The 24,129-nt window shown below is 35.2% G+C and overlaps 1 protein-coding gene across 1 annotated transcript; it reads left to right on the top strand.

The window, feature by feature from the left end:
• Positions 1-248: 248 nt before the first annotated feature.
• On the top strand, positions 249-21,425 carry LOC145680374 (N-acetylglucosamine-1-phosphotransferase subunit gamma-like). Its single transcript, XM_081750804.1, has 7 exons — positions 249-450; positions 2,737-2,889; positions 5,414-5,563; positions 6,694-6,777; positions 11,872-11,965; positions 16,515-16,712; positions 20,006-21,425. The coding sequence occupies exons 2-7, from the start codon at positions 2,741-2,743 to the stop codon at positions 20,282-20,284; spliced, it is 954 nt and encodes a 317-aa protein (XP_081606930.1). The 5' UTR covers positions 249-450; positions 2,737-2,740; the 3' UTR covers positions 20,285-21,425.
• The last annotated feature ends 2,704 nt before the right edge of the window (positions 21,426-24,129 follow it).

The following is a 24,129-nucleotide window of genomic DNA, read 5'->3' on the forward strand; positions in this document are numbered from 1 at the left end:
GCTTATTTCTTCAGTTTCTAGAATTGAAAAAAAAATAGTAAGAAATAAAATATGAAAAATATCGACTGGAAAGTACAATTCGACGTATTCAGATTCAAAAACATTTAAACCAGGGATGAAAAATGAACCGGTTCTTGTGAAAACGCTCCGGACAGGTTCCTATCTTCAGGATGGTGTCTTGGTGCCTGAACCGGTTCAGAACCGATTCTTTTTCCATCCCTGGTTTAAAGTATTACTATAACTAGCGACCGGTACTGCATTGGCAACCTTGACTCTGACGCACTTCTAGCAGAAGATTGTTTTGAAGATTTTCGAAGTTGTTTTTAACATTTTTAATTATATATTTTTTTAATTTTATTTTCGATCATTTTACCAAATACATGTAGCTACAGAAATATTTTGTATGATTTTGAATTGTGTGATTTACACGTCGTAAAGAATCAGAAGGAGGTAAATTAGTATTAGCTTGTAAAATAACTATCCTTGCACTAAATATATAGTATAGTGATTACAATGGAAAGTGAATAGCATAATAAATATTATTTTGTACAATGTAAAAATATACCAAACTTCAGAAAAATTGTAAGTGTCTGATAATAAATGTTAAACTTACGAAGCATACATTGAATTACAGAGTGTGCCTTGATGGTTTTTTTCCTTCCTTACAAAAAGTAAAAATGCGAGAAGAAAAGAACCTTAGGGTACACATTAAGAGTAGTCCATCAAAAGGATTTTTTTTTTCCTTTAAATGATTCCCTAAAATGTTCTGGACGTTATTACCCTAGCACATATCTAAATAATTGCGTACAGATTGATATTATACGTGCAAACTAATATGCTCTGGAAGTGATTGCTTGCTGTTTCATTATCTGCTATCTTATTATATGTGATTATTTAATCACGAAATTCACCTAAAAATCGTTTCTCAGGGTAGGAATTGCATTCATGGGTGCAGATTCACTTTATGAGAACTTCCCTTATAGATACGCGAATGTAAGGGAAGGCAGAAGCGCAGCTCGAGGTTGCGTCCGCAGGAAATGATTTAAATTAAATGTGTGGGATTGATTTAGATTAGGAATATGCACACGTTTCTACTCCATGTAGTAAAGCAATTACTCTACAGTGCCGCTTTTACCACTAACGCCATCAGTAAAACTGTACCACACGCATGTACTTATCCTACCTTTGACTATTTTGACGCAGTATATGGACCATCTCTTTCGGTTAACAAATCTAGAACTATACAAGATATTCATAATTCCTGCATTTGGGTTGATTTTAATCTAAAATAATAATAATAATAATAATAATGGAACGTATTTTACGTGCGCTGTACATTAATATTATTCTAACCATTCTTCCTTAAATAATAGGCAAAATCAAAATAATTAAAACCTATGAGAAAAAACACTGGAAATTCACTTATTGAGTTGGATATAACCATGAAGGAGTATGTTTAGTACAAGGGGTCCAGAAGCACAAAAAACACAAAATTTACAGGAGAAATGAGTGATGCAAGTACTCAGACGTAACATAACGTAACCAAATCTTAGCTAACCTAACATAAACTAACGTAAGCTAACCTGAACTAACCTAAACTAACGTAATATTAGTAGAAATAAGCGAAATTCTATCATTTTTTGGAAAATTATGCGGGACTCCTACACTAATATAACATAAACTAAACTAACCTAACGTAACCTAAACTAGCCTAACCTAACTTAAACTAACCAACTCTATCCTAAACTAACCGAATGTGAGCAGAAATTACCAAAATAGTAACATTTTTTAGAGAAAAAAACTGGACCCCTTCTGCTAAACATAGGCCCCATGAATACTAAAGGTATGTCAAACTATTCCATTACAACAAAGGGGGAAAAGTTTCGATTAAGACGGGTTAGTTTAGGAGGCCCTAATCTTCGAACAAGCTCAATGGATTACTAAGTAAGCTTAATTATAATGGAACATCTGAAGGAAACTTGAGTAAAAATAATGGGTTGACTCGAGCAGACGGTTCTTCCAAATAGAAAATTTACAGGTAAAATACGATGTGAAACATTTTTCGCAAAGGAATCGGAGTGTGAATGTAAGAAATTATTGTCAGTGCACAACATACTGAAATGAATTTTGAGTGATAGTGAAAGTACTGTATATGTAACTGTGCTCTTCCACTATCCTCGTTTATGCGGATACCTCCCGTCGCTGAAGCGCCTGTGCCCTACGGATGCACCCCGTCGTTTCCACTCGGGCCCCCTGATCTGACTCGGTTAGATAGCATTCGTGCTTTTTAGTGACCACCTAGCACAAGTTGTTTCGTGTTTTATGCACTGTAGTTTTTACGCCATACGTCCATACTGTATTTATACTGAGACCCCCTGAAGTCAATGTGCAAGTTGTTATGTAGCCCTTATTTAGTGCATGCTCTGCTAAAAGGAATACAGAGCTCTAACCCAACCTGAAAATGTAAGAAATCTGGAAAATTTGGTAGAACTGTTTGGTCGAGTAATGCCAAAATAATAATTAATAAAAACGGGAATCGCGGGCTTCAACTAGTTAAAAGAGAAAAATAAGCGAAAGGGAGAAAAAAAGAGAATATGTGGGCAAAATAAGGGTTCTACCATTATTCCTCATCCAAACAAAGTAGTTCTGTTTCTCACAAGTTAGTGTTTTGTAACTGTAGAAATATACATGATAGAATATATTAGGTTTAAAATTAATATTATTAATTTATTGCAGGTAGATGTTAAAGATGTGTAGTGCTAAATATGGGAGAAACAATGTAAGAATTGTCAGTTTAGGACATTTTGTGACTTTCCTGTCAGTATGTTCCTTCATAGGCGCTGTTCATAGGCTACCCATCAAGATAGTGGAGGAGCCTATGAATTATGAGTAAGTGGTTTTATATTCCATATAGAATAAGTAGTGGTAGTAATATAAACTTATATGTATTAATCACCCAGTTGCCAAACTTCTGGTCAAAAAGACCAAGACAGCGAGTCCAGAATAAATAATAATAATAATAATAAATTAAAATAAGCATATATCATTCCTAAACCACATTCAAACGATATTCTTCTTTAGATACCTTAAACATTACAAATTCATAATTAGTAAAACAGTGTATTTCGTGAGAACAAAATGCAAATCGTTTACTGAAAATAAGATAATTGTTCATAGATGAGTCGAGTGTATGCTAAGGGAGCCCCCGGGTTCGATTCCCGGCGGGAGCTCATGTTCGGATTCCACATTGATCGTGGGTAAAAGTCTCAGATAGCCTCGCTGCTGAACGGGACGTTAAACCCAAAATCAACTGAACTCAACTCGAGTGCATGCTGAAAAGAATACATATAAGCACGAGACATTGATTATTACACAATGTAGTCACTAGTATGAAACCTCTCTCTTCTTCTACAGATTAGAATCATCTGTCTGTTTTATGACTTGTACCGTATTGTTTGTGATTCTTTAGTGAGATTTATACCAACGTCATGCAATTGACAGTGCTTAAAGAATTTATGTTCAAACCTTGGTACTCATGGATCTGTTCACTCATAAATCTTTTCATTTTCTTTTTTTAAAAATGAAAATGAAATAAAAATTGAAACTTCTCAACAAAATTCCATAATAATTCATCTGTATGAAATATTAGAATTTGCATTTTTATCTTATTAACTCGTGTAATTGTATTATATATATAATTTACAAGTCCTTGAGATTCTTAGCTAAAGTGTGTGATACGCAATTCAGTCGATTTTTATTTGTTTCTGTCCTTTTAGGACTAATGGTCAATCTAAGAGGACCACAGTTTGAGAATCGCTGTCTTAAATAAATACTATTTGTTAAATATATAATATATATACATCTCTTAATTAATGAAATACACAATTTTTGTCCGAGAGGAAATAATAGACTATTAACATAAAGTAAATATTTTGATTGAATTAATTATACCTGGAGAAAAAACAAAGAACTAGAAATATCCTCAATGTTGAAAGTGAGTTAACAGAAACGCGACTGGAGCGATTGAACCTGATCTATATAATATTTGTTTTCCAGTAAGTGTTTCGAGATGGCTGTAATAAGGGTGCAATTTTCTGACATCATGGATTTTATCTACCTTTCTATGTACGTATCTCTCTCTCTCCATATATATATATATATATATATATATATATATATATATATATATATATATATATATATATATATATATGGGCAGATAAAAGTAACCTGTGTAAGAATAAAGAAAATGCAGTGGAATTACAGAAACGGAGAACTGAAATAGACTTACCATTTATTTAAATGAAAAATAGAGAGAAAAATACATTTATAGAAGATGTTGAAAGTGACCCCCTGCGACATCAATACACAACTCTGCACGTATAAGCATATTCAGATACACCCGGCGTAAAGTTCGAATATCGATGGCGGCAATTTCATGGCTAATGTCTTTCAGTTTCTGTATTGTGTGTGGATTAGTTTCATAGACCTTGCTCTTCAGGTGTTCCCACAGCAAGAAATCACATGTTGTTATATCCGGCAAACGTGGTGGCCACAATCTTTCCTGACAGTTCGTTCCTCACAGAAGACATCATGGACTTGTTCCAGGAATACCTTAGAAGTGTGGCATGTTGCCTTATCTTGCTGGAAGAAGCAGTATTATCTTTCATATTCAGTGAGTTGAGCACAAAATGCTCAAAAATTTCCATGTATGCAATCGTGTTGAGCGTAGTGTCAAAAAATATCGGTCTAATGATGCGCGTTCCTGTTACACTGCACCAAACTCCGAGTTTTTCATCATGGAGTGGTTGCAAATAAACAATGTTAGGGTTCTCCGTTGCCCAGTACCTCGTGTTCTGTGAATTCATGTGACCGAAAAGATGAAACCATGCTTCATCACTCATGATCTAATGGAAAGGGTCTAACAAACCATTCTGCATGTTATTCAAAAGCCACGTGCAGTAATATACACGTCGATTATTGTCGTATATTATTGATTGTTGTATATTATCGATTGTTGAAGAAATAACAATCGATAATTGCATAAACTGTCCATTGTTGTAGCTGTTTACTCAATTTGAGAAGTCGAAATATTGCATTCGCATTCAAAGGGGATGCGGGCTAATTTTAACTGCGCCACCCTAAATCCATGACGTCAAAAATTACGCCCTTATTTCAGCCATCTCTAAGCACCAGACTCAGTCGCTGCAGCCAGCTTTCTATTAATTCACTAGCCATAGACGATATATGACATTTTGTGTATTTCTTTTTTCTTTCTTCTCTTTTCTGTGCTTGGAAGACAAATAAATCGTTATAGCTCAAAATATCAGTACGTCTGTTTATCTCTTTCAGTGTGTTTTTGTAGCTATCAAATATCAATTTTATGTTATATTTCATTATTTGGATGTTATAGATTTGGAAACTTTGACCACGTTGGTGATACCAATGCAGCAGAAGATGTCAGCGCTGTTATATTTTCCCATCGCACGAATCCTGCTAATTTCTCAGGACCTAGTCATTTTCGACGACTTCAGGGAAAATGTTTCAATTGGACTGACAGCAAGTAAGCGAGCTATCAAAATAATTATAGAATTAATTACTGAAGAATATAACACAATATAATATGCAAAGATGTACGATAGGATCGGTCTACGTTACCGTTATTTATGCAGAATTTAGCCTTGTAGCTAAGATAAACTAAATCAGGTTGATACAGTTTATGCAAATGCAACATCGCATTCATAACATTATGTAAAGGGAAAATATAAGTAAACAAAATAACAAAGATTTACACGTCACCGTGTATACTGTTATAAGGTGTCACTAAACTAGCGGAGATTGCTAGAAAATTATCTTCTATTTATATCGAAGGTCCTGGCTTAAGGTGTCACTAAACTAGCGGAGATTGCTAGAAAATTATCTTCTATTTATATCGAAGGTCCTGGCTTACTTTTCGTTTTGTATATTTCTTTCCCTCATGCAAGTTATTCTTCTTGCTTCACTAATTTGCACACGTTGTGGTGCTTTCTTCTACGCAGCAGTGTTATCACTTCTGATTTTTCACTTACTTCTTAACACTTTATCATAACCCGAATTCCTGCTTGCCATTTTAATTTATTCCGTCTTTGTCATTTTTTTTTTTTTAAACATCTTTCTGATAGATTACTACGCATGAACTACATAGTTGCACTTAATAAATTTGAGTGCAGTCTCGTGGCTACATGGTTAGCGTACGTATCGTCGGCGCAGGAGACCCGAGTTCGATTCCCAGCGGAAGCTCACATGGTTCTGATCCTACATTAAGCTGTAGATCCATATCCCATATAGCCTTGCTGCTGAAATGGACACTAAACTCTAATCCAAACCAATTAACACATTTGATATCGTTTAATAACCGTTATTAGCTAGTTTTCTAACATAAACTCCTTCGCACAAACAGTTACGACCAGCTAGACTAGTTTTAGTTAGGTAAGTTACCTATCCCTTAATTTAAGTAGCTTTCCAGTTGTCTCATGATATTTGTTCATCACAGAAAAAAAATCTACCTCCAGCGAGAGTCGAGGTAAGAACCACGTGTACTAGCGATTAAACAGCACCTATCTTGTTTTTACATGATAGTTGATTGTTTTGCTTTAAATATATTTATTGCTTCCTGTTTTTTTTATTTAGTTACTAATGACTTTTTAATTTCAGATACAAATTCATTTTCTGCCCCTTTAACAACATAACACAACATGAAATATCGGCATCATGGAATCCATATCGTGGTATCCTTGGGTAAGTTTTGTTGATGCAAAGATATTTTTTCATTGATAAGCTCGAAAGCTTTTTGTAAGATAACTTAATGTCTATTTTCAATATTTCGCTCTTTTCAATATTTATTAGTTGTAGGATATGCTTGTAAATTATCATCTGAGGCTAGTACCTTGATATTTTAATTGGATCAGTTTAGTTGCTTCTTTAGCATTTATTTATTTGGTATGCGAATACTTCGAATATATTTTCTCCAATAATACTAGTATTACACAAATTATATGAAGTGCATGTAAATGTGAAATTTATGGAATAAGACTGATCCTTTAAACAGTGTGACATTTAACTACCTTGGTACGTATGCTTTCTGAAGGTGATAGAGGGAAATATTATGCTCTGTCATGATAACAGCGCACCACACCTCATTTGAACTAGTGCACGCCTGAATTGCAGAAGTATTTTCTGAAGTGTATGTGCCGTTGGCTGAAATATGTTAGGATGACAATGTGTTAGAGGGTGGAATAATTTGATAATTGGAAACAGGTCTATCAGGCGCTGAATGTTCCATCTCACAAAAATTTAACCACCAAAAATTTTCTGTCCACAAAAATTTAGCCACCATTCTGATGCTTTAAAGTGAGATTCTGTCGTCTCATGGTTTTTAAACTTTTCTATTGCATGTTTGCATGTTTCAAATTATGAAACCCATTAGAAACAAAAATATTGTCAGTGTAGCTTCTCCTTGTAAAATGTCTGCACAGAAAACAAAACACAGCGCCACGTGACACACTACACCCTAACCATGAAAATATATTAGTGAGCTGGTCTGTATCTTACCAGATAGATCAGAAGGTTCAGTATCTTCATTACAATCAGTAGAAATTTGTCCATTTGTCGTTTCCATTCTTGTCTCTGGATCTCCGGCTTCACTAAAATCACTCCCGTTATTCTCACCGGTTTTCAAATTTGCATTCACTAGCGTTCAAATTTCGTATATCTCTTAAGCTTTCAGAAGCCTTCTTTTTCGGGAACTTTATCACGAAACAGCATTACATACAACTAAGAATCCTAGAATATCGAGCAGCGCATCTACACAAATTCACACCGTCAACTCAGTTGCAGTGTTGACATATCTATCTTAACGTAAACAACTGAAATGAAATGAGATTAGGTTTTACGTCCCACGATTATGCCGGCTAGGCTAAAGGAAACGGTGATGATGAGAAATGAATGAAATATTGGAATGAATAAAGTGGGAGGAAACGGGAGAACTCCGAGAAAACCCACGCACATGGCGTTTTTCCACCACAAAGCTCACTTGGCGCGAGCTGAAATCGAGCCAAGGAGCTCATGCACCAAAAGTGAACGCTCTACCACTGATCCACCGCGATCCCTACATCGTAAACAAGTGACTGCAGTCGCTCGCAGAAGACTGATCTTGACATTGTATATATAAAGAACGGTCTGCTGTTTATTAAAATAAATATTTTTTAAAAAAAAATCAACTCAGTCTATCGTGGATCTGCTGATGACTGATCAAGTTCTTGGCTTTCAAATAAATTTCCAAGTATGTAATGTATTTTACGTATGGAATTATTCGGACTTGGAAGAAATTTGGAGGAGCTTGCCCCGTCTCCAAAAAAGGCCGAGTGACACCACTGGTATGTGGTATTCTCTTGTAGAGCATCACACTTAAGGTATAGATTCTTTCGATATTGATAATAGGTGGTGACCTCTTGTAGAACATCGCAGGGAACATAGAAAATATTGACATTTGAATACATTGCCAGTCATTCATGTATAGACATTGAGGCGCATTAATAACAGCAAGTGTAGTAACCATACGCAGTCTATTGCTGTGTATTTTACAGTAAATAAGTGCAAAAACAACCCGGATATTATGTTTCTCGATCTGGGTATCTCGTATTTGAATCTGTATTACGTCAAATAAACAAAGATATTACATAAAATAAACATAACAACAAGATATTTATTGTATAAAAGCAAATAATAATAATAATAATAATAATAATAATAATAAGTATTACCTAAAGAGCAATTTAGATTTGCTTTTCTTGATCAAAATTATATCTGCAGTTGTACTATAAACTATTATAATGCCATCATCCATGAAATGTCCTAGGCACATCGAAATAATTTAACTTTACATGCCAATATATTTTCTTAAGGGGAAAATTATACAAAAGTTGGCTGCATCTTCAGCATGTATTATGTAAAATATTTCTTTTTGATTCCATGTATTATAATATTAGTACGTAAAATGTAGTTTAAATTTCATTTCACACTTATGCACTTGTTTGTGTTTGAACATATTTCCAAATTATACACCCATGTCCCATTTCCATTTAACACTTTCAAAACTGATTTTGTATTTCGTATTTTAATGTACTTTTCCCAGGAAGGCATGTCGCTCAGTGATAGAGCGTTTACCTCTGGTGTGTGGAATCCCTGGTTCGATCTCCACCCAAGTAAGTTTGTGGTGGATAACATCGTGTCCCTGGACTTTCTTGGGGTACTTCCGTTTTCTCCCACTTTATCATCCCACCGATTCATCCATCATTATTCACTTGCCTTAATCATCCGTTTCCCTTAGTCTAAAGGGCATAATCGTGGGACGTTAAACTAAAAGATTTCATTTTATACTTTTCCATATATTTTTGTAACGTATCCGATAGAACCTCGAAAATAAATAGCTATACAACATTTACCTCACATATATCTATGTGATGAACGGGGTGTGCTCGGGTCACCAGGTGAGTAAACCTAAAAGGGCAGCATCTGTTCATTCAACAGGTAGAGGTGCGTTGCAACTTACGTCATCAGTATACATGATCCTTGAACCCTGCCTATAGCTGAGCAAACTTGTGCAAAAAAAAATAAGCTTCTCTTCAAACTTTTTTTTTTTCCTGAATGAATAAATTTTTACAACACTATTAATCATGATCCATTTTACCAGTCTTGTTGTGTTTGCATTTTTCTAGTAGTTTTACCTTCCCGTCATAATTTGTGCTACAAAGATAAAGTGAAAGTATATATTCGAAATTAGTGAACTTTGGGAAGAGGAAAAGTGATTAATATAGTAATTCTGTTTTGTATTAGTGAATAATAGTGTTCATCATTCTATAAATAAGACTTTCGATATTCCACCTTTGTCTTTATTCGAACTAATGTTTCAGAGGCATTTGCTTTTACCGTCAGAGTTGTACTAGTTAATAAGGAGAGTAGTTGTACAAAGAAAATTAGTACAGATCTGATGATAAAGGCGGTTAAATCCCTTTGAAACATTAGTTCGTATATCTGATACATGGGGTCCTTGGTTCGATTCCACTGCGCGCCAAGTGAAATTTGTGGTGGAGAAACACCGTGTGTGTGGGTTTCCTCTGGGTTCTGCCATTTTTTCCCACTTTCTTCATTCCACCATTTCATTCATTTCTCATCATCACCGTCTCCTTTAGCCTAACCGACATAAGCGTGGGACGTAAAACTGAAAGATTTCATTTCATTTTATTAGTTCGTATAAAATAGGACTCAGATGAAATATCAGAATTCTTATTTATTCAGTTACAAACTTATGTGAATTATAAACTTATGTCCGCGAAAATTATGTAAAGTACATAATAGTACTTATCATGAAAAGCTTATTGATAGAAACAAAACTTTCTCGCAAATGCGATATGTGCGAAACGTTTAAAAAAAAAAACGCGTATATGTTTCAGGAAACCTCAAACTTTTCGTTTCAGAGCGAGAAATCACGTTTATATGATCGCGAATTTTTACGAAATTCGGCATTACTTGCGATAAATGCGAATAAAAGCGAAAAAAGTGGAATTATTGCTAATAATAACTAAAAAAGCGCATTTCCAATATTATTTAATTTAAAAATCTTTCATTTTACCGAAAACGTACACGACGCTAATTAAATTCTCCATAAAATCGTATGCTTGCATGGCGTGATGTCACTCTTTGGGATTTTCAACGCCTCTCTGTGCGTCACTAAGGCCAGTCGGGATCCTTATGCTCACCTTATTGTCGGGAAAATGAAAACTTGCAAAATAAATTAGAATTAGCTCAAGCAGGAAAATTTGGGTCTGCTACTGCAAAGTTAATTAAAAAGAGTAGTGCTTCTCACCAGGCTGAAGTTGAAAGTTGAGGTAAACTTGAAAACTACGTGTCAAAATTATTGAAGAAGTTGCAAAATTACACGAAGCAAGTGACGACAATTCTGTGTGGATAGTACGAAAAGCTGTGCAAGTTATTTGATCCAGAAACTGTTTCATTTCATAAAGATGTAGACATCAGCAAAACTGAACTGTTGTTTAAATCGTTGACTGTGTTTTGTGGTGAAAATGTTCATGATTTGTTGGTTGCTTACGGTGAATTTAAAAGTAAGGCTATTGAAGTTCTCAACAATGAGGGTAAGGAAATTGACATTTTATCATTGTTAAACAATTTAAAAGTTAACCACTGGTCATTTGCTGTCAGTTCGTCACGTTCAATATGGTTGCCACTCCCGAGTGTTGATACCGAGAGTTTCTTTTCTAAGTATAATATGATTTTACTGACAGAAGAACAAACTTAAAAGAAGAATTGGTAATGTCTTGCTGCATGTTATCCTTAACTAAGGATGAGGTTAGAGGAACTGTTTAAAATTTTGCATTAATTTCTATATTTCAGTGAATACATTAGCTAGAATATGCACCTAATCAAGGTATATCCTCATTTCTGTATTAGATACACCTTACTACCAAAAATATACTGTTTACAAGTACCATATATATATATATATATATATATATATGTATGTATGTATGTATGTATGTATGTATGTATGTATGTATAAAATTGTGCTGCATTTAAACAAAATGTGACATAAATGCGAAAATTGTGATAATAAATGCTACAAAACATAAAAACTGTTGCAAATAAGTTTAGTCTCTATTGACGATAAAGAACAAATTTATTTAACGCATTTCTTCGAAGAATTCTGATTGGTTCTCTGACGTGTAGAACATGATATACCAAAGAAGAGAAATATAGATATATATTATTTAATGTCTAACGTTAATATAATATTCTCTACGTTCTTTGATATTTCAGTATATGGGGTGAATGGCATATAGAAAATAATCACTTCGTACAAATGGTAATGTTGCAAGGAGATCCCTGTGGAAACGTGAGTCGTAGTACCAAGGTTAGTCACAGCTAACAAATGATTTCATTGTGGAATTCTAGCACTATTAAATTATTCTCACTATTAAATTATTTCCTTCCTATCAGCAATATTTGTCTTTAGGATTATTTCAGAGTATTTGTCTCTCTACCTGCAGTTGCATTTTATTCAGATGAATATGTAGAAATTACTGACATTTCGGTATTTAACAAACTAAGAAAGTGTATGTTTACCTAATGCGATGTGTTGGACAAAACAATTTCACTGACCTCTGTCACTTTCCGTAGATGGCGGATTTTCGTGTAAAATACTTTTTCACATCCCTAATTCGTATGAATATTTCAATTTCAGTTATGGTTGATAATTTAAATATCTTAAAATCTTTTCCTTATTTTTTTTTAAATAATGCTTTCTTTCAAATACTTACCGGTTAGTTGAAGTTTCACCGTAATTATATTCTCAACTCAAGCAAGATATTTACCATTAGTGTATTGTAAGGAAGAAAGTAACAGTCAGTTAAATAAGTTTTTGTTCGTACAGCAAGGTTTATGATCATAGTCTCTAATTGAAATGAAGATATTGTCATATGCATTAGAGGAGTCAGAAGCATTTTCCACGAAGAATCGTCAACTAAGGAAAGTGACAGATGTTACTGAAAACGTTTTGGCTCTCAATAAATAACATGTTGCATCAAGTAAGCGTTCTTTGTCTTAACAACAGGCAACAAATATGTACGATATAGCAAATTAGTTGAAAGGAATTGAAGTTCAAGGTCTACCTTGGTATAATTACTTTCCAATGTGAATAACAAAACTTCCAAGTTTCTTAAATTAACGACCTAAACATTTAGAGAGCAAAAGTTAAACGCTATATTGTCTCCTCTGAGGTGGCCCCGTAGCGTAGTCACCAACGCTCTCGCTTTCGGTACGAGCGGTCCCGGGTTCGATTCCCGGTGGAAGCACTCGGTCGAAAAAGTGTACAACACTTTTTCAGGACAGCCACCCTAAATGAGGTTTTCGTCGGTTTTTCTCATTCACACCAAGCAAGTGCCGGAGTGGTGCCTAACTTATAGGTCCCATGCCGCTTCCTTCTTTCCCCAATCCTTTTTTCCTTCCCTTTCCACCGAAGGACGTCATCCCTCAAACGTGACGGGCTAAATGGCCATAGGTGTGCCGAAAGCCCAGAAATCTAAATCCTTTTCTCTTCTGAGTATACTGTCCGAAAGCAGATAATATTCTATATGGTAATCTTCTATTGAGTTCTCTTCTGACATGTCGGTGCCCCTTTCTGCTTCCGTGTCCTCACCCGAAGAATTTTCCATGTCGTCTTTCTCCATGCAGGAAAGGGCACATCCGCAGCATGTGAAACTAAGAAAGTTCGTCCTCCTCGAAAAACATGAGACCGCGGTGACTCATTGATAGGCCGTGCACCTCTGGTGCATGGGGTCTCTGGTTCGATTCCAGCTCGCGCCAAGTGGACTTTGTGGTGGACAAACACCGTATGCGTAGGTTTTCTCGGGGTTCTCCCGTTTTCTCCCACTTTATTCATTCTACCATTGCACCCATGTCTCATCATCACCGTTATCTTTAGCGTAGCCGGCATAACCGTGGGACGTAAAACTGAAATATTTCATTTCGAAAAACATAGGACCATACTTTTTTTCTTCTTCTTCTTCTTCTAAACAGGTGGCTGCACAAAACACGTTCACCTTAGCGGAATCACGGATATGTTCTTTATAGCCATGGGGATTTTCCAAAACCCAGATCCTCACGTTTTGTTTGTTCACTTTCCCCGAAAGGTGAAAGATATCCTCATCACTGAACACACTGACTCAGTGAAATCATATCTTTCCATGAAGTTTTGCATCGCAACGCAGAACTCAAGTCTCTTATCCTCTTCAGTAGATGTAAGCGCCTGCAACAGTTTCGATCGGTTTGGGTGAAATGTGAAACGTTTTCGCAGAATCTTCCACATTGTTGTCTACTTCTAGTTCCACTCTTTGCTTGCCCGATCCGTTGATTTTGTGCGCTTCTAGCGAAAGTCGTACACGCGCGATCAACTGTTTCCTCATCAACTTCTGGCTGGCCTGTTGGATTTCTTCTTCCAGATAGGCTCACTTTTTATTATTATTATTATTATTATTATTATTATTATTATTATTATTATTATTATTATTATTATTATTATTATTGTCTGTACCACTTCCGAATTGAGTATCCGCTTGGTGGATCTAACCCGAACTTCGTTCTGAAACTTCGTTGAATACTAACTACAGATTGTTTTACATGAAGTTCTAGAACCCAAAATGCTTTCCTGTGTTTGTTTCCTGCCATCTTGATTTACTGTCGTTCTATCGACAGAATGCGTTACATCAGCTTTGCCAGCCACTAAATTTTTTTTAGTGTTTCTTTCATTTAACAAAAGTTGCATGTCATTGTAAACAAATGTGACTTATTGAACTTCGATATCGGGAAGATCATTTGCAACAGTCCTGTATTATGATCAATGGTTTCAAACACTCTACTAAAGTTACAGAATAAATCCAACGTGTAATTTTTATTCTCAGAGGAGGTATATAACTTTGTACATAATATCGCAACATAATAGATGTAATTTTATGCTTTAGAAAACTATATTGTGAGTTAGCCATAACTGTTTCAAATATTTTGGAAATAGATGACAATAGTGATATTGGTTTATAATGAGACACATTATCTTTTTGTTTTTGTTTATGTATAGGTGCTACTTTTGCTAGTTTTAATTTATGGGTTAAGATACCTGTGCTTCGTGGTTAATTAAATAAATAAGGGGAGTAGCTAGTTAATCAGCACAATTTTTGATTATGTAATCTGATATTTCGTCTGGACCACATAACTTTTTATTCTGTAGCTTTTGGATGATGACTTTGATTTCTTATCTGTCAATAGGTACGAGGAGTAAACAATAATACTATTGAATTCTATGCTTTGTAAAGACAGCTGACTTATGACAAGAAAGGTTTGAGTGACATTGTCAGAAATGAAGTGACAATTGTTACTAAACTCCTTGATACTACAGCCTACAAAAGACTAGGGTAGACCAGGTGGTGCATGTCACTTTCCACAGCCATTAATTTCTGACTTTCTATTCCGGAGTTTTGCTACATGTTAATTCAGGTATTTCTTTGTTCGCCTTACAATTCTAGATTGACATCGTAAGATCTTGTAACCCTACCAGAAATCGGATCGTTCGCTAACCATTCGATTGTATGAGAACACGAATGGAGAATTATTAAAATGTTTCTTTCTTTTGATAATGTTAGCTGCACTCTTCGGGACCCAGTTGGCATTGCAGTACATGACATAACCATAAACAAAAGGTTCTTTTAAAAAATACTGAAGTGTATGCTAATTCTTTTCTTTTCCTGTCAACTGACCATAGCAGGTTATTTTCAGTATTGCTACATTGGAGTCACATGTGATTTTGATGAAGTTACACATTGAAAAACTGTGTCTTACGTAATCACTCAAACGAATTTCATTCGTCCATGAACCAAAAGCAAGATATATCATCATACGATAACACAAACCAGAAGAAGTTTGTAATAGACTGTGAAGACTTCAAAGATGCTTGCTTATGTGAAAGGTTTCAATAACCTACATAAATATTTTGTTGATTGTTTCAAACATACAACAAAAGGCCTACAGACACGAAGCAATTTCTTAAGTTCTTTCTGAGTGTAAGATTCAAATGTACATGAAAATATTTAAAAAATTCAAAATATTTATTAAACGGTTTCAGTTCAAAATAAAGGCCAGTTTAAAATCCACTTCTGTTCCCTAACCTCATTTCTCATTTTGTTAATAGTACTGAATATATTAGATTGTATCCCCAACTGTTGTTCCTATTTAGGACTTCATTACGCTATATTTCAGTTCTGTCTTGAACCTTGTTCACGTGCAGGTGTGACGTGAGCCGGAATCTATTGTATTTATATTAGATCTAGTTTTCTTTCCTGATACTCTGCAAAAAGGAAAATAGGCTCCAAGTATTCCGTGAACACTTATATCAGTGCTATTCAACACATGATTCGTTAGTATCTCTAAGGAAATAATGACTAAGCATTAGAATTTCTAAATTGAGCTGAGCCGAGCTGCGGAGCTAATTAGTAAGCGCGCGCGCAATACGCAAATTCCAATTAGCTAATGGTAAGTCCAAGTAATTAACCAACTTTGTTAGGAAACGCTAGCATATCCCCATATTTTCCGTACAATGCACCGTTGAATTACCATTTTGTTCCATTCATTGGACAACCGTTTGCGAGGTAACGGTTTCAACTCTCGACGAAGTGACCCACACACTGCATTAATTCTTCGGTTTTCATTCCGCTGAGGTCTATCACTGTAATTCGTAGCCCCCTGAGCGTTAGAGATAAGTTGTTGTAGCTTATAGGAACTGTTCCTGATTTTGCATGTGTGGCTTACTTCTTATTGTCTTTCTCTGTGTAGGATCAAAATTAGACAAAAGTGTTTTTAGTATAAATTAGTATTATTAATGCCAAATAATGTACGCAATATATGTTAATTTTCAGGTGAATTTCCTGTGTAATAACAAGAGCCAAGTTCTGAATGTAACAGAACCCAAAAAGTGCCAATACAATCTAACATTCGCCACTCCATTAGTGTGCCATAATCATTCAATGCTTGTTTATCCTCGACTGAGTCCCAAGCTTCAGAAACAGTGGGATCAGCTGGCCACTGACAAGTACTATGGCTACATCACTGAAAAGGTTAGTCTTTAGAGTTTTTTTATAAATGTGAATTTTTTTTAAGATTATGTGACAAAAATTGTGGAGCATGTTTCGTTAGCGTTATTGTTATGTAATTAATATGCTAAAGGTCTCTCGTGCCATGGTCACGACGAACTATGGCTGAGTGGATGATTGTTTGTGGTCTTCTACAATGGAGTTTTTAGTTCAATCATCTCCAACTTGCCTCTTGATTCTAGGTCAAAAACTTTGACTGCACCGGAATTAAACAGTAGCAATTCGATTATATGGGAGCACGTCACACAACTAATAATTGGCGTTTAAAAACAGTAATAATAATTCTTTTTCCCTTTATATTTCTTCGCTGGCATTATATTATTATTTCAAAAAAAAAAAAAAAATGGATTTATAATTTTCTATGTTGTCGTAAACCTTCTTCAAGAAGGTAACTGTTAATCTTAGCTTTGAAAATGTTACATAAGGAGTTTTATTGCTATCATTAGGTTGCATATAAATCTCTTCATTCCGGAAAATAATAATAATTAAATTTAGGGATTAACGGTATTTATCTTGTAAAAATTTTGGAAGTCAAATTGAAAGTAGTAATAAATTTCCCGATTGCGGGGGGGGGGGGGGGGAAAAGTTATCTTTCATTTATTTGAGCAAATCCTTTATTATAAGTTCACATTCATTCATTTAACGTTTAACGGGTGTGTTCCATGTATTTTCCCGTAATTCTTGTTCTCGTAAATAGCAGTGTTTTAAGCGAAAATTTGACTAAAACCAAATGTCAGTGCTGACGGCCATAAACTCGGAAACCAAGCGATTACACAGGAACATATTTCACATGTATACTAAGCAAGTCAAGGTCTATCTCAGTGCCAAGTTTGATTAAAATCAGATGAGTTCTGTAGATTGCGTACGATTTTTTTTAATTTATTTTAGAAAAATCAAATGAAGAGCGAAAATTCAAAGGTTAATCCTTTTAGGATTTCCACTTTTTGATGTAAATTTTAGACTTTCACTCAAACAGCTACTGCTTCCTTACTATTTATCGTAGGAAAATGGTTCATACTCGTTTTTTTCAGTATAGAGCATACTTTCCAACGGCACCGCTCGCTTGTCTGTGTTATAACCAGAAACGGGAAAATCTGGAAAATCCGGGAGATTTTTCGAAAAAAATTGAAATTTTTGCGCCCCTCTGGCCCGGGCCTGGGTTCGCGTAGGGACCTTTTTTTTAAAAAATGCGATGTTATGTACATAATACGTGTGCAAAATTTAAATCTTGTATCTTGAAAACTAAGGACGGGAGAAATTTTCAAGATACTAGATTGAAATTTGTGTATATATATATATATATATATATATATATATATATATATATATATATATATATATATATATATATATATATATATATATATATATATATATATATATATATATATATATATATATAAACACTTCAAAAATGTACTGCGTCATTACTATTTCACCTAGAGTCGTGGTTCAAACGTCATTTTCTTCAGTATAACGAGCCCTTTCCAACGGTACCACTCACATGTCCATATCCTGCACATCCCGCCAAAACGCACTGCATCTAATATGTGTGCAAAAATTTCAATCTTGTATCTTGAAAACAAAGGGCGGAAAAAATTGTTGAAAATCTGAATTTAGACCCTATACATATTTATACACACGCAGTGGCGGATCCAGGATGTGATCAAGGGAGGGGCTAAACCATAGTTTGCAGCTTTATCTAGTATAAAGCAGGATTTAAGTCCATTTTTTCCATCGTATACCTGAGCGTCAAGGGGGCCCATAGCCTCTATAGCCCCCCCTTGGATCCGCGCCTGTAACACTTTTATATATATTATAAAACTTTACTGCGTCATTATTATTTGGCCTAGGGTCATAGTTCAAACTCCACTTTCTTCAGTATAATAAGCTCTTTCCAACGATACCACTCACATGTCCATATCGTACACCTGAACCGGAAAAATCGGGAAAAAACGGATTTTTTCTGAAAAAATCACCCCCTCAGTCCCGGCCCCGGTTTCACGTAGGGATCTCAATTTGAGAAATACCCAAAAATACACACAATCCGTATGCAAAGATTCAATCGGATATCTTGAAGACTAAAGGCATGATTTTTTAAAATTTGCCTTAAAAAAAAAAAAGAACAAAAGTCTCGCCCCTCCCCCCCCCCCACTTGACACAGCCAAGTTGAATATCCAGTTCCAAAACGCATCTAGGGAGTTCTTTGGTCCATCCTTGACTTGACCAATAAAAAAAAGGCTTAAATACCTTTTATAGAACCTAAATAAGCGGTCAAAGACGATACTACGCCATGGTATATACCATTAATCCTAAAATAGTTAGTTATCAGTACATATTTATTTTATAATATGTAAAAACTTGGAAGATTGAAACTAAAATGAACTCTTTTGCCACGTAATATTTGTATATCAAATGATGAAAGTACGTTAAAAGTGCATTCAAAATTAGAGTAACATTTATTGCGCTGTGGTAATTACAGTCGTTTATTTTAGAACTGGTACCTCGAGGTTATCCTTTTAGCCTATTCCATTGTAGCACATTACTAGTCATCTTGTGAGTTGTCTTGCGTGTCTTAAAGCTGGCAGTAGGGCTGCCAGCCCTAATCAAATTATCCAAAATTCCGTACCGTTACTTGCATTCTACTTATTCCATTCAAGAACAATCAAATAAGGGGAAGGTCGACTAATTATCAAGTTTTCATTTAAATAGGACATAACTTGTATAATGGCGATGTTATAATGTGTGTTCCAATCATACATTGTAGTTCATTCATGGCCGCTTCGATACAAAGTGCTTCATAACTTTCTAGAGCGACCAGAGGAAACGAAGGTTATGTTTATACCATTAACTAATATTGTTATGTAGAAATTATTTGTAGTGATTTTGACGTACGTAGGAATTATGCGCTATTAATGACATGACCGTTTGTGCGAATGAATATCTTCTTATCATAAGTTTTATTTAGAGTGAGAAAGAGGCATTAAATATATTAATATTCTACTAATAATACTGAATTACAGCCAACATCCTCCCGCGCGCACTTGAGTCAAATGCAGCAAGCCGAAATCTATTGTTCAACGGATCAATGTAAATGCGAATTCAGAGCACAAAAATGGAGTTAATCATAATGTAGCTTTCACGAAGCTGTTTTTATATTATTATTATTTGGATTTACCCAGAAACTTGGTCGTTTTAGACACTGATGTCATTGTTATCCTATATACATAACTTTTACCTTTCTTGTTTATTTACAGGGCTTAAATGTGGGGTTAAGAAGACTGTTTTTGGAAGCAGGCTTTCTCTTAACAGAACAGCAAAGACAATCTTTACGAATAGAGGTGAACAAAAGTGCAAATAGACGAAATGGTGCTAAACAAGAGTTCTCCAATGTTTTCCAGTGTGAACAAGAATACTTCAAACTTGAACAAGAACTGGTTACAGTACGGGAACATCTTAGATTGAGAGAAAATGAACTGACACAACTCCGATTACAAATCGAAAAAGATAAAAACCTGGAAAAAAATGACGTTTGACAAAATTATCAGAAAAAACGCACTATTAATGAAAATATGGGGTGTTTTCGGAAACAACTAAAAATTTTGGGAAATGAATCCTCTCAGGAAAAAAAAATGATTGACCAATATGAATGCACAAATGCAACATTTCGAAATGATAGCCCGTCGAAAATTGGTCGGTACGATTGCCTAGATTCCATTAATGTGCCAGTAAGTATAGAATGAGTGTCAGTTTTCGGTTTCTGATTTATACTTTTCGTTTTTAGAATACCTCGTGCACACTCTTTTCATCGAAGCTAACCTATCGCTTCCTAAGTTCCACATCCTTTGGGACATTAATGGAATATAGGTTGAAAATAAGCACTTTCTTTTACCAGACCTCAAACCGACATTTCGTTCTCGAGTAATGACCCGGGGACCGCAGTGGCTCAGTGGTAGAGCGTTCACTTCCGGTGCGGGGGGACCCTGGTTCGATCCCAGCGTGCACCAAGTGAACTTTATGGTGGACAAACATCGCGTGTGGGTGTTTCCTCGGGGTTCTCCCGTTTCCTCCAACTTTATTCATTCCACCGTTCCATTTTTTTATCATTACCGTATGCTTTAGCCTAGCCGGCATAGGCATGGGACTTAAAACTGAAACATTTGAGAGTTATGACCCTTCACTATATCGTCTCACCGTCTCTCTCTCGCGCGCGCGCGCTCTCTCTTTCTCTCTCTCGCTCTAGATCCGATTGACACATTTATGTACTCATGTTGATCTGTATTTTTTTTCACGTTTTCCTGTGAAAATTCATTTCCTAAAGTTTTTTTTTTTTTTTATGTTTTCAAACACCCTGTATAAATATATTGGGCGTGTGGAATGTGTGTAGTGAGCGGCGAAATGTTTCATAATGAGCTCCCATATCCGATCTCAAAAGTTTTATTTATTTACGATAAGTGTTTGTCGTAACGGTATATTAATGTAAAAATGGCCATGACAACTTATCTGTTATCAATAAAGACAAATATGCCCATGTTGGTATTGTCGTCCTATTTTGTAAATTGTTGTTTATCTTTGTTGTCAATATAACTAGCTTAAACGTTAAAACTATATTAATTGTATTAACTTATTATTTTAAATGCATCATTTGATTAAATTTGCTTTGAAAAGCAGAGGAAAGTGCGACGTTGTCAAACGTTGTTTCACTTTTAATTTACTAGGGCACGACTTCTCATTCACGTGAATTTCTACCACTCATAGAAGGAATTATTATTGTATTAAATAATACCATCATAAATATTTTGCAACCATCGGCACGTGTTTGCCACATATTGAGAAACTGTACTTGCACCATACCTTTTATTCTGTACCTTAGGATAAATTTATTCTTAAACTATGGTCTAACCTTGAAATCAAAATATTTACGTTGGTTGATTTTTTCCAACTAATATTTCACCTGCTTATCTTGCCGCGGGCTTCTTCAGAGTTGCAGCTTTCTTATGCACGTAAGTGTTCTTTTTTTCTTCATTCTTTCTTTCTTCCTTTAAATTGGACCTAAAATTGCTTGGAAAATGAATTTGTTGCTAAAACTGAAAATTACTGAAGACCGGCACTGTTGTCAGGTACCATAATTCAGTGGTTCCCAACGGTTTTTGACTAATGACAGACTTTACTGAACATCTACAACTTCACGGCACACTTGGTTGATTTATTATTATTATAGTGTAAGCCATTAATCTATGCAAGGGGATTCGGGATTTAACCTCCCTTGAGTAACATTTATTATATTAAACATACAAAAATCACGCTTATTCTGAAAGGACATGGGATTGAGTACTTGAACCCTCTTCATGAAATTCTTCGTACGCCATTGGTGTAAGTTTATTCCAGTCTCGGACTGGAGTGTATAGGGCTCCGGCAGGAGCCTCAGTTGAAGGGCCCCATCTTCCCTTCCGATGTAGCATATAGGAGCCTCACAAACTATACTAAGTAGGGCCTCACAAAGTCATCTTCTTACTTCTTTTATTCTGCTTATTGTAATGACACTCTATTCCCAATGGGTTTGATAAAAATGCTAACTGAAACATTATCAATATAGCCTGAAATTAAGAGTTAATACTCACAGATGGAGTATTATGAATAGTTAAAACACAAAGATGAAGTGGTTGCTTCACGAATACTGTTTCAATGGACGCACAAAACCTTCAATTATATGTTGAAACATTTTAAAATTGTATCTTATGTGTCCTAATGTATATGTGTACCAAATTTTATTTATAGTATATATGTCTCTAGGAAAGCAAAAGCCGTTATAAACACACAGGCATATAGTTTATATAAGTATCGAAGTATAGAAGACATATTACTGAATCATATTATAGCACTGCTGGTAGACTCAAAGGTAAAGGAAACAAGAAGCTAACCACTTTCTAGCTAGAAGCTAACAACGCAACAACCTCTCTAGTTCTACGGAAAATTCACAGAATTCTAGTAACACCTTTTCAACATCGATAATACTAGAGACATCATATTCCATTATGATTAACATGTTTCCAGTAGATGCTGAGACAGGACAGAGCGTAATTTTGTTTTAATTAATTTGTTTTAAGAATACACGTTCGCAGCACACTTGTGTACATGGTAACGTTAAGGCATTTTTATAGGGGGCTTAGTCATTTAATGAACTCGTCTGTTGTATAAAGACAAAAAGAATAACTGCTGAACAAGATAAGCATGTACCACAAGCTCTAGCAGTTTTCACACTTTCTTGCCCTTCCTTTTCTTCAGAGTCTTCATCATTGAAATCTCCTCTGATGCATTCCTATTTGGTAGCTTGTCCACTTTTTTGAAGGTTACGACACCAACAGACAAAGCTTCATACATGTTTGCAAGTTGTACAAGTTCTTTCAATAGTTGAACCTTATCGAGGTTCAACTTTTTTGCAAGAAAGTGCTGCAAATGCATTCTCTGGAAGCCGTGTTTTCATTTCGTTAAAACATTTAGGAACTAGCAACCACAATCCTTAAATAATTCAGAAGAAGGTTCAAACCTTTCTTCCACACTGTTTACTGCTAAACTCAAAATCTCATAATAATGCTCCACTTTAAAAGAGGTTTGATGGTGGGCTCAAGTCTTTGCCTCTCTCATCAGATGATTTTTCATCAGCCATTTTTTTTTTTTTTTTTTTTTTTCGATAGCCGACGAACAGAAAAATCTTAGTATAATATTCCTTTAATTGCAGATTCGTGGCTTTGCAAAATCTTTCGCTTTGTCATGTAATTTTGCAAATTCTTCATCCTGGAGTTGAAGTTTCTCGCTTAGCTGTTCACGTAATTTTGCTACTAAATTCCAAGCAGTAATGTAATTCTTAGCTTGCGACTGTAAATATTTCGGTTCACACGAATAGATGATCGTACATAGCACACATTACAATGATTTGTAATTCACACTATTTATGCAACAGGGTCTGGGCTTGAAACTTCGTTTTTGCATCGAACTGTCTCGTGGTTGTAACGTTGTTTAGGAACAGTAGAAAAGTCAGGAGTCGGTTGCTTTGGCTTGTTGCATCTTGGTCATTCTCTTGATAAATGTGGATATCAATGATCGCATATAAAGCTCTGTGTTTATTCCACCAACAAGTAGCTCCAATTTTTTGAAACCTTCGAAGCGTGTCACTACCAGTATAATTCTGATTTGCTTGTTCCGTCAACACATCCATACACTCATGTGATTCAGACAGAAACACTGTGCTCGTCTGAATGAGACCAACTAGATTTACTGCTGCTTCATCTTATTCTTTGGAATCTACCATTATCAAATTAAGGATATGCACCATACAATATATGTATACATTTTCTTTATAAAGCTGTCAGCTTCATTTACG

The sequence above is a fragment of the Thermobia domestica genome, chromosome 3 (genome assembly GCF_964235325.1).
Source record: "Thermobia domestica chromosome 3, izTheDome1.hap1.1, whole genome shotgun sequence".
NCBI lineage: Eukaryota > Metazoa > Arthropoda > Insecta > Zygentoma > Lepismatidae > Thermobia > Thermobia domestica.

Bases quoted from the DNA above. Each gene is read 5' to 3' on its own strand.
- LOC145680374 (XM_081750804.1), top strand. From the start codon at position 2,741: ATGTTAAAGATGTGTAGTGCTAAATATGGGAGAAACAATGTAAGAATT. The intron at 2,890-5,413 runs GTAAGTGGTTTT...TGGATGTTATAG, and splicing joins GAGGAGCCTATGAATTATGA to ATTTGGAAACTTTGACCACG. The intron at 11,966-16,514 runs GTTAGTCACAGC...GTTAATTTTCAG, and splicing joins ACGTGAGTCGTAGTACCAAG to GTGAATTTCCTGTGTAATAA.